The 11,970-nt window shown below is 33.5% G+C and overlaps 2 protein-coding genes across 2 annotated transcripts in view; one reads left to right on the top strand and one right to left on the bottom strand.

The window, feature by feature from the left end:
- The window catches only part of LOC135849249 (uncharacterized), a 38,531-nt gene extending 30,046 nt beyond the window's left edge, over nt 1-8,485 (top strand). The window contains exons 2-3 of the mRNA XM_065369591.1: nt 2,798-4,485; nt 7,908-8,485. Of these exons, the coding sequence (XP_065225663.1) occupies nt 2,798-4,485; nt 7,908-8,273 (2,054 nt within the window). The 3' untranslated portion in view covers nt 8,274-8,485. The remainder of the gene's footprint in view (nt 1-2,797; nt 4,486-7,907) is intronic.
- The window catches only part of qin, a 133,791-nt gene extending 124,040 nt beyond the window's left edge, over nt 1-9,751 (bottom strand). The window contains exons 1-7 of the mRNA XM_065369588.1: nt 9,616-9,751; nt 9,430-9,575; nt 9,226-9,349; nt 8,978-9,156; nt 8,810-8,901; nt 8,653-8,733; nt 8,498-8,578 (exon numbers count right to left, since the gene is read on the bottom strand). Of these exons, the coding sequence (XP_065225660.1) occupies nt 8,498-8,578; nt 8,653-8,733; nt 8,810-8,901; nt 8,978-9,156; nt 9,226-9,349; nt 9,430-9,505 (633 nt within the window). The 5' untranslated portion in view covers nt 9,506-9,575; nt 9,616-9,751. The remainder of the gene's footprint in view (nt 1-8,497; nt 8,579-8,652; nt 8,734-8,809; nt 8,902-8,977; nt 9,157-9,225; nt 9,350-9,429; nt 9,576-9,615) is intronic.
- Nucleotides 9,752-11,970: the final 2,219 nt, after the last annotated feature.

Below are 11,970 nucleotides of genomic sequence, written 5' to 3' on the forward strand. Positions count from 1 at the left end.
TGCTTAAACTCTACCCCCTCCACTGGGACTCGTAATCAATTTTTTCCCCAAAAAAATAACCAAAATACAAGTTCAAAAAAGTGACCAAAAAGTAACAACACGCGAGCAAACCATTTTAATGTTGGGAAGAAATCACGAAAAATGCCGAAACACTTCACCAAAAAAAAAAGGAAAAAGGGGCATTTTGGCAATTATGGACAAAAAAATCGATACTTTTTCAAATTTCTGTCAAAAAAGTGAAATTATTTCGCACATTTTTGGTGGCAAGACTGTTTGGCAATTTTCGGGATTTTTACATGAAAAAGCAATTTTTTTTTCAGTTAATTTATAAAAAGGCCAGATCTTTGTTAATTTTTGGCAAAAAGTAAGCCTTTTCAAAAATTTTTGGTTAGAAGCAAAATTTTGGACAATTTCAGCAAAAGGCAAAAAGGCAAAGTTATTATGGTCATTTTGGCAAAAAAAATGAGATTTTTCAGCAACTTTTGAGAAAAATTCGATACTTTTGGGATTTTTTTACAAACAAGCTACAATTTTTTGACCAGAAAATGGAACTCTTTAGCCAAAAAATGAGGCCTTTTGAGCGTTAATGGCGATTTTAAATTTTAAAAAAACGAAAATTTTATGAAAAGCGAGAATTTTTTCAACTTTTTGGAAGTTATTTGCTAAAAAGTGATACTTTTTTGCAAATTTTGTCGAATCAATGAGAATTTTGGTAACTTTTTGGCGTAAAAGAGACTTTTTTTTGGGAAAATATAGACAAAAACTATGAACTTTGGGCAATTTTTGGAAAAGAAGTCGGAAATTTGAAATTTTTTACGATCAATCGACAATTTTTAGCAATTTTGGGTAGAAATGCGCAACATCGATCGACCGTAACGCTGAAAAGGAAGTTTAAAGTTGGAAAAGAATAAAAAAAGGTAATGCTTTCGTAAATTATTCACTTGTTGATATTCTCAACATATTTTTCTTAAAGAAGGACAAGATTTGCAAAAATTAAATTTTTGAAAATATTTTCAAAAAATGCGAACTTAACCCTTTGAGACCCAAGAAAAATCTGACGGATGAAAATTGAAAAATTTCATTAGGTTTATGAAAAAGAAGTATAAATTTATTGAGCAGATTTTTTAAAAAAAATTGAGGCCAACTCAAAATTTCATTTTAGAATTTGAAGAAATGCTCAAAATGGGAATTTTTTCAATTCTGATTTCAAAAATAAATTTGCAACGTAGAGACACTGAAATTTTCCGAAAAGTTTCCATACGTAATATTAAAATGAAAATTGGAAAATTTTGAATAACATATCAAGTAAGTAAAAATTTTTGAAGTCAAAATCCAAAATTTTGAGGAAAAAATATAAAATTATTTTCTGCACAAGTTGTAATAATTACAAGTGTGGGAATGACATAATTTTTAAATCAAAAAAATGTTTGGTCAAAAATGAAGAAATTGACGGTGGGAATTTCCGTTTGAAAAAAAAAACATAATTTTGGAAAATTGAATTTCAAGCTCGTTTCAAAGTCACATCGAAAACTTATTTTGGAAATCGGCATAGAAAAAACGCCCACTTTGAGCATTTTCTTGAATTCCAAACTGAAATTTTGAGTGAATCTTAATTTTTTAAAAGAAAATCTGCTTATTAACGAAGTTATACATCTCATATAATAAAATTTTTCAATTTTCATCCTTCAGATTCTTCTCGGGTCTCAAGTCGTCTTCAGAGGGTGTTGAAATTCGGTGTGCATAGTTAATTTCAGGTTTCCATCTTCATTTGATGAAATTTTGGGGAAATTTCAAGTTTCAAAAATTTACTGGAGGCTCCAGTAATTCTCAAAAAATTATTGGAGGCACCAAAACGACTTGAAATTTACCTGCAGTCGACTTCATATCGTATTGAAATTGGTTTGCAGAATTAATTTCGGCTTTCCAACTCCATTTGGTGAAATTTTGTGGGAATTTCGAGTTTCAAAAATCTGCTGGAGGCTCCAGAACTGCTCAGAACGGTTTGAAACCGTTTCCAATCGATTTGGTAGATCGAAAATAGGGTATATAACAAATTTCAGCTTTCTAGGTCAATTTGGTAAAATTTTGATTTTTTCTCGCATTATTAGGCCAAAACTTGATTTTTATAAAATTCACCAAAAATCACAGGAGGCTTGAAAACGACTGCAGTCGACTTCACAGCGTATTGAAATTAGTTTGCAGAATTAATTTCGGCTTTCCAACTCCATTTGATGAAATTTTGTGGGAATTTTGAGTTTCAAAAATCTGCTGGAGGCTCCAGAACTGCTCAAAACGGGTTGAAACGGCTTCCAATCGATTTGGCAGGTCGAAAATAGGGTATAACCCAAATTTTAGCTTTCTAGGTCAATTTGGTAAAATTTTGATTTTTTTCTCACATTTTGGTCAAAATTTGATTTTTGAAAATTCACCAATCTACCTTTGTACGGTTCAAAAATGTTTATGCTAGTCCCATACTGCGTTTTCGGTTGACCTGCCAATCAAAATGGACGCCATTTTGTAAGTAGAGCCACACTTTTTTTGAGGACAAGGGCTAAAAATGTTCCTTACGACCCCCCTTTCAGGAAAAAAGTTGCTCCAGAGAATCGGCAGGGGGGTGCAATTGATCCTTAAGCGGGCTTCCCGACTACTAGGATTAATGTATTTTGAACGTAATTTTCATGACATTCAATCGTTACCCACCCATTTTCATCCAACTCATAAAAACCTTTTCACAGCTCGTATATTTTTCCCATCCATACCATTCAACTCACCCAATTTTATGTATTTCTGTTCGCAGGAATCTTCTGCATAAAAGAATCCACCAATGGCAGCAGTACGATAAAAAATCAAACAATCAAAGCCGAAAAGAGAACCTTGATCGGCGGCAGTGATCGTATTTCGCAAACCGAACGTAACCGAAGACTAATCCCTTACGCTACGTATTACATCGCAGGTAGCAGCGCATCAGCAGCAGGAGGATCTCTCGACCAAGAAAACTCGTTGCTGAGCACCGCTGCACCGACACAATCGACCGAAGAGCAAGACCAAGAGGATCCAGTTCAATCCAAAAGACCGCTAAAAATCCCATATAAAGCTGCGGAAAACAACGAATACTACGACTATCAGGATACCAACGAGTACAGCTACATACCAGTAGCTTATATCCCCGGAGCTGGTCCATCTCGAGGAATAAATTACAACCCCGAAACTCACTATTACCCTAACTCGTACTATCAGAGTCCCATATCGACTGAAAATGCGAAATATTTATACCCAACGGCGAAACCTACAGCTAAACCGACTCAACAACCAGTTAGTACGACTACCGATAGGAAATTCCCATTTTCGTATTTGACCAAATACGTGGCTCAACAAAGTGCTCAAGACGACTATTACAAGTATCTCGTCACTCCGGCTACGTTAAAGCATCAAATTAACTACGAAATCAAGAAACCAGCCGGAGTTGCTTCTGCTGCGGCTGCTGCGTATTACTCGGGTGATGTTTCTTCGGCTGTAGTCAGCACACCAGCTCCTCAATCCGAGTACTTGAACTTTAGGTATAATTTATACAAAACGCAAGCTCCCAAATACGACGTCACAACGACCCCTTCAACGGTCGAAATCACAAGTCCGAAGCATTATCTGGTCAATAAAGTGGTCTCTTCTACGTACCCGAGCCAAGGCATCGCTCATGTAACCACTCCATACGCTGTAACCTACGATTACCCGGAAGAGCAGTACGCAGCTCATACACAGACAGCTAAACCTGTCACTAAAATACCCGAACAAGTCACACAGTCGACTAAAACACTGATGACGATAATGAAAAGCCAAGAATTACCTTACCACCTGCAGCAGCAGCAGCAACATCTACAACAACTACACCATCATCATCATCATCCTCATCCTCATCACAATATACCAACTAGAATACAATTCGTTCCAAAACCATATCTCGTACCGACCATAAATACACCCACCGGAGGAGCCGCTGTTATCGATTACACCGTCGACGATATTTTGGCCGGATACAATATCAATAAACAATTACCAGAAAAGATAACAGCCGATAATATTAAACAAAGCATCAAAACGTTATCGTATATTTTGCAAGTACTGCAAAAGGCTGACTCCATATCGCATTATACGAATAAACCTCACACATCGATAGCACCGCATTTCAATTCCAAGGAAATATTCGATAGTTTGAAAGAGTCGCCTCATTCTGCCATTACTCCTATTGAACATAATTCTGTTAGTCCTTTACCTCATCATGTGCATTCGTACGATCCGTACGATGATACGCCGAAAGAACCTATACCGACGACGCCATTTGTTCATAAAGCACCCCTCAAGGATGACCAAAGTACACCAGGAAGAGCTGGAATCGATTATCCAGTTTTGTCAGTCATTCCTGAGACGACTTTTAATTGTAAAACGCAACGATACAAGGGTTTTTTTGCAGATCCGGAGACTAAATGTCAGGTGAGCATCAGCAGGGTTTTTAATGAACAGACATAGGTACAGGTAGTCTGAAGTTCGACTGGCAAAAAGTGATCTAAACATCAATCAAGTTTGGCTGGAATTTTGGCAGTAAGAAAATTCCATTGCTTTTTTTTAAAATAAAAAAATCAAATTTTCAAATAAAGTATGTTTTTGACCTTTCTAGAGCGATTTGAAATTTTTGGAGAAATTTTAAAACTTGCAGAAGGCTTCAAAAAAATTAAATTCATTGGCTCCCTTTGCTTAAAAAAATTTATATAATGTATTTTCATTAAAAAATTTAAAAATTGCCTTAAAACAACTTTTTTGAATTTTCAAATTTTGAAAATTCGCCAAAAATCCAAAAATGTATTTCAGCATTTGAAGCTTGAGGGGGGTTTCGATCTAGTTTAGTTCTGTTCAAATCTTCAAATAGAAGAGTAGAAATTAACTGCAGTTAAATTATTCAAAAATGGCCTAAGGCATAAGGACCTATCAAAATCTGATAAAATTTGACGAAAAGTTCACACACTCATTTCGATGAAAATATTTTTTGAAGAATGTTAAGAGCAGAATTGGGTCATGATTCTCAGGATTTTTGAAAAGTGTGATGATTTCAAATAATGGATTGAAATTTTAATAGAAAATCAAAAATTTATATTAAAACTTTTTTTGAACACTTTTGGTAGCATTTTGACGCCAAACTTGGGTCATGATTCTGAGGATTTTTGAAAAATGAGTCACGTGACCCATCACAATGGGTTGAAATTGGAGCAAAAGATGAAAAATTTCAATCACTATATTTTTTGGGGTAGGTACTTCTGAAAAATTTCAACACCAAATTTGCGTCATCATTTTTCTAATTTTTGAATAAAAATGTCAAAAAACCTATCGAAATGAGTTAAAAAATCAGCAGGAAATCGAAATTTTCCATCAAAACTTTTCTAAAGCAATTTTGATAAATTTTGAAATCAATTTTCAGTCATGTCTTTTTTTTTTAATTATTAAAAGGGTCACACGATTCATCAAAATGGGCTGAAATTTCACCAGGAAATCAAAATTTGCCATCAAAATTTTTTTAAAGCACTTTTGAAAAACTTTAAGCTCAAAATTTAGTCATGATTTTTAGGATTTTTCAAAAATGTACCATGCGACTTATCAAAATGGGTCAAAATTTTAGCAAGCAATCACAAATTTCCTTCTAAACTTATTTGAAACACTTTTGAAGAACTTTCAAGTTCAAAATTGAGCAATCATTTTTAGGATTTAGAAAAAAATGTGTCATGCGATCTGTCAAAATGGGTTTAAATGCCAAGAGAGAATCAAAAGTTGTATCAAACCTCTTTTCGGGCATTTTTGAAGAATTTCAACGCCAAATTTGGACCACGATTTTCGAAATTTTAAAAAAGCGTCACACAATTCATCAAAATAGGCTAAAATTTTAGCAGAAAATCAAAAATTTCCATTAAAACTTTTCTAAAGCACTTTTGAAAAACTTTATTAAGCTCAAAATTTGGTCATGATTTTCATGATTTTTCAAAAATGTGTCACGCGATCTGTTAAAATGGGTTAAAATGCCACGAAAAAATCAAAAATTTATATCAAATTTTTTTTCGAGCATTTTTGAAAAGTTTCAACGCCAAATTTGGACTATGATTTTCGAAATTTTTAAAAAAGCGTCACGCAATTCATCAAAATGGGCTAAACATTTTAGCAGAAAATCAAAAATTTCCATTAAAACTTTTCTAAAGCACTTTTGAAAAACTTCAAGCTCAAAAATTTGGTCATGATTTTCAGGATTTTTCAAAAATGTGTCATAAAATGGGTTAAAATGCCAAGAAAAAATCAAAAATTTATATCAAACTTTTTTTCGAGCATTTTTAAAAAGTTTCAACGCCAAATTTGGACCATGATTTTGGAAATTTCTAAAAAAGCGTTCCACAATTCATCAAAATGGGCTAAAATTATAGCAGAAAATCAAAATTTTCCATCAAAACTTTTCGAAAGCCCTTTCGAAAAATTTTAAGCTCAAAATTTGGTCATGATTTTCAGGATTTTTCAAGTATATGTGCCTGATGACCCATCAAAATTGGTTAAAATGCTAGCAGAGAATCGAAAATTTTTTTCAAAACATTTTTTAATTACTTCAGGAGAATTTTAAGCTCAAATTTGCGTCATGATTTTTACAGGATTTTTTGAAAAATTTGTCATGCAACGTATCAGGATGGGTTAAAATTTCAGCAGAAAATCAAAAAATTTTCATCAAACCTTTTTAGGTCATTTTTGAAAAATTTCAATACCAAAATTGGGCTATACTCTTTGAGATTTTTGAAGAAGCGTCATGCGACCTATCAGAATGGGTTACAAAGTACGGAAATGATCAGAAATTTCCATCAAAACATTATCTAGGCTACGCATTTTTGAAAAATTTCAGGCTTAAATTTGGTTGATTTTTGAGTTAAAATCGTTTGAAATCTAATCAAAAATTAATGAAACATTCCCATAATATGGAGATAAGAAAAAACTCTGCAAATCATAGACAGGAATGGTATAAATAATTCAAACAAATGCATATTGTCGATACGTAACGAATAATTACTTCCAAAGCATACCATCAAGAAACTTGAACCAGAAAATTTGAAAAAGAAAGCCAAGCCGATAAATTAGTTTTGCTTAAATAACAAGTTCCTGGCATTTGAATTAATAATTGAAAGACGTTTAAAAAAAAAAAAAAAAAAAAAAACATTTTTGAAAGGTTTCAACCACCAATTCAAAGTTCAAAATTCTTCAAAAATGTTTTAAAAACATATTCTTCGAAATATTTGAATTTCTTACAAAATTAGAACTCATTTCATTACGTGGCGTCACACTTCTTCAGAAATCCCAAAAATCATGACTCAATTTTCGGTCCAAAATTCTTCAAAAATGTTTAAAAAATATTTTCATCGAAATATTAAAATTTCGAATTTCGTGAAAAATTTCAACCAATTTTGATAGGTTGCAAGTTCATTACAAAACTTCGTTTTTACTCAAAATTGTAGCAGATCGTTCGAGCTAATAAAATTTTCCAAAAAGGTTTGTTTTGTAAATCTGAAAAAAAAAATATTTCCTTTAAATTCAAAAAGTTCGTATAAATTAAATTTGAGAATACAATTCTTGAAGGGTTATTTTTCCATTTTTAGTGAGTATCACAGAATTATGCAAACGAATCAGGGAAAATTTTTAAAACAGAAAACTAATCAGCCATCCCTTTATCATCTTACTACAAAAAATAGTTCAGATTCTCGAGTATTATTTTTCAATTCGAAATAAAAAACTCTAAAAATACTCGTAATCCTCGACCACACTCGCCATCTCAGACCACCCTGATCTCTTACTCATAACATTACCTCGTCAACTCGACTAATACCACAATTCATTTCCAGGTATGGCATTACTGCGACTTGAACGGAGGCCAAGCTTCATTCCTATGCCCAAACGGAACGATTTTCAACCAAGCTGCACTAACTTGCGACTGGTGGTTCAATGTGAAATGTGCAGCAACGCCTCAGCTTTACGTACTCAACGAACGTCTGTACAAATACATCATCCCAGTACGTCCGAGCTTCCCAGAAGACTACTCCGGTCCGTTGGTCGACCAATACTTGACAGAAAAATTCAAAGAAATAGAATCACAACGAAAACATAAATATCCCACCAACACAACGACGAGTAAAATCGAAGCGGCGGCTAATCTTACGGCGCTCAGCGAGTACGATATTCCATCGCATTTACTCGACGAAAATCTCTGATCGACTGCCCGTCCAGGGAATACGATGTAATACTACTTCGGCTGTGATTTGTTGTTGCACGTTCATATTTCGTCAGCAGGAATTATTAATTTAATGGCGAATCTACTTTGTGCCAATGTTCTAAATTCAGTTTACTTTCATTGTGTAATTATTATGTACTATTACGTACGTGTAAATAATATTATTGTGTGTAAATAAATGAGATTTCAGTATCGAGTTCTTACCTTGATAGAACGTTCGATTCTTTCTTGTTTCTTCGTTAGTTTTTCACGAACTTCTTTCAACTGCTTGGCGTATTCCGGTTTCTGTCAATAAAATAACGAACAATGAATAACGTTGTTGAAAAAAAATACAAACTACGAGAATGGTTTTTGATTACTTTTTCTTTCTCTATAACGTTGGACGAAGTCGACGGTAGTATATCAAATCTATGCTTTCCAGTAGTATTAAACTTATGTATCTGAGGAGGAAAAAAAAACAACCGAAAATATTAGATACTCGTTAAAATTAAACGCATTACAATACTAAATTCTTACATTATTATAACAGTTTTGACACAACAACTGATCATTACAATCTAAGCATTTTAGAATAGCAAGCACTTCGTGACATTCACCACAGGCACCTTCTGTAATTAGAATACGCAACGAATTAATACTCCACGTGTAAGGACTAACTGAAACACTTCGTATATTGTTTCTAACCGTGTAACGATGACTTCGGCGATGGCTTTTCAACGCAGTTACGTCTTTTAGAAGATTTGAATCCGATGGAAGATTCGTCGACAGGTTTCATTTGAGTTAGTTTATTAATCTCTTCGATCATCTTTTCACTAAGAGGAAAACTATCTCTCAGATTGCTCAGTTTAACGTCCAAAGATGGCCTGTTCGAAACACATGTATTAGTATTTGGTCGTTTCAAATAAAGCAACTCGAGAGTAGATATTACTTACTTGGCTGTAGATGTTTTCCCACATTCTTTACAAATGAACTCACGTTCGGTGCAAATGGTTGAACGGATGCACTCCTCGCAACAAAGATGGTGACAGTTCAGAATCAAAGGAGCATGAAGAGAATCTAAAATCATGATAATAATATCGTAAGGTCCATTTCAAAGAATAGTTTAGTACTCGAATGTACTAATGGTTTTGATTTACCTGCTAATTTGAATGGTTGATTGCAACTCGGGCAGGTACTAATGGTACCTGGACGCTCTGAAACCGGACGAAACATTGTGTGGCACTTCGATTGAAAAGATTGATGGAAACTTTGACTGTTCTAAGCGTAGGAAGGATAAATCCATGAACACTGGACTAGATTTAAAGATGATGCGATGTAAAACAAGGCACTAGATTAGTAATTTCGTACCTGTTTGGATAAAACACAACACACCAGTCACAAAATAAAAATTAATACCGAAAAATCATACCGAAAATAACGAAAAACAATGTGGAATTGGAATTTTACTGATAATCCAAATCGCGCAAATCACAAACATGCCGCTAACCGAAACTAGCCGATGAGATCCGGAATTACCCGAATGAGTCTCGAAAATAACTAGTTTACATATTTGTACGTTAGTTATAGGCAACACTGGATTTTTCTAGCAATTCTATTGGCGCAGCTCAACTGGCGGACTTTTCAGTTTTTATAAAAAATTAAAAAATAATGAATTTTATTTTTATTATTAGAATTTTTTAGAATTTTAGATTTTAGAATTAGGAATAATTAATTGAAAATTAAAAATTGACTATTGAGAAAGTGACGAAATGAAGGAACCATTTTACGTTTACTTTCTCACACATTATTTTTATTTTCTATCGAATTAATTGATGTACGAATTACGAAAGCAAATATTGCGTTTTGTGTTAACCTATTGAGTGTTGACTGCTAAATTTCATTAAATTAATTCGCATTCGCGATCGCTGATCACATTCTTTAGATTTGTTCAGATTCAGTCTTCAGATCAGAATTCCAGATTCAGAATAAAAAAAATAATGTCGCCCTGGCCCAAAGCTCGGAACCTTTTCCTCTTAAAACCAAGTCCCGAACGTGAGCCCCGAAACCCAAACTGTGATCAGGGCTTTTTAGGGCTTTTCGGGGCTTGTGTAAATTTCGTAAATTGTAATTACCATTCTGTGTATCTCCCTTTCTCACAACATCAAAAGTCAAAAAAGATGATTTTCCAAAAAAATAAAAATAAAAACTTCAGCAAAAAGTTTAATATTTCAACTTTCAAGGGGTTTTTCGTACATTATTTTATTTATAATATTCTGTAGGTAGTTCATTGTTCTTTGAAAAATGACGCTTAAAAAAATTTGGACAATATTTAAAAATTCCAAAAAAACTTAATTCTGATTTTTAAAAAACTGTTCCATTCAAATAATTTTGATAAAATCAATCCGAATATGCCCTGGAAATGTTTTTTTTTTTTTTTTTTTTTTTTTTTTCAACAGAAAATCAAATAAGATTTTAGTTTATTCTTCATTAAAATTGCAATTGAGGGGCTTCGTGGAAATAGAGCCTTGGTCAATTTTTATTTTTTTTCACTGATTTTTATAAGTTCAAATGGACTTGGAAAATTTTTCTACAAGCGAACATTTTCCAATTATTTTTTTTTCTTTCTTTCATGGATGAAGAAGAACAGTTCAATATCAATGAAAATGGTGAAATTATTTTTAAAAAATTTAATACCTACATTCAAAATCGTGACTGAAAAAAAAAACAAAAAAAATGACTAAGGCCTCTTTCCATGGAACCCCTCAATTTCAAGCCCCAAAAAGCGCCGGAAAGCCCTGAACACTTCATTCAAGCCCTGGACCCTGAGTCCTGAAACCCAAACCCGAAGTTTCCTGGGCCCCAATCCAAGCCCAAGACCTGATGAATTTTTGATTGAAAGCCCGAGCCCCGAAACCCGAAACCCGAAAAAAAATCATTTGGGGTCTTATCCCTGCCTGCCTCTCCTCGTCTTTTGTCCTCACTCTGCCTCAGATTTATAAATTTATCACTATTTCATTTCATTTTTTCATGATAATATTCTCAATTTTGCTCACACTATTTTCATTTTGTCGTAACTGACGGAGAGATTTTTTATCAGCTTCCGAAGAACGAAGAAGAAAGAATTATTCGTCTCACTCTCACCGATGCATATTCATTTGCATATCTATTACTAGCCTACTACTACTGCTTAAATTCATCGAAAAGAAATTTATATTTTTAGTATTTTATTTTATCTTGAATTATATTTCAAGAGAGCCCTATATCTGTTATTATAGAGCTTTAATTTCAAATAAATTACTCAATTTTAGCTATATATTTCATTTAACCCTTTACATAAACTGATTCGTGCGCACACTTACCCCCCCCCCCCCTCCTCCATTTCCACACGCGCACTCTTGACGAATTTTTCGACTTGAAAATTAATTTTGTCATCGTCATTCGTCAATTATTAAGATCATGGATAGTGTTACTGTTAACACGTACCTACGTAGAAATATTACGTTCAGGTTGGCGGTTTGAAAGTTTTGATTTTTGTTGTGCTACGTTGCTTATTAAATTAAATAATGAAGCTATTAGGCGAACCGTTGAAGGTTGAAGATGAGAACTGAACTCATTGTACCTATCATTTGTGAATCAAACACAAATTACGAACGTGCCTAGGTGAGTTATTTGAATATCAGTGATTTTTATTCATTATA

This window comes from Planococcus citri, chromosome 5, assembly GCF_950023065.1.
Source record: "Planococcus citri chromosome 5, ihPlaCitr1.1, whole genome shotgun sequence".
NCBI classification, from domain to species: Eukaryota; Metazoa; Arthropoda; class Insecta; order Hemiptera; family Pseudococcidae; genus Planococcus; species Planococcus citri.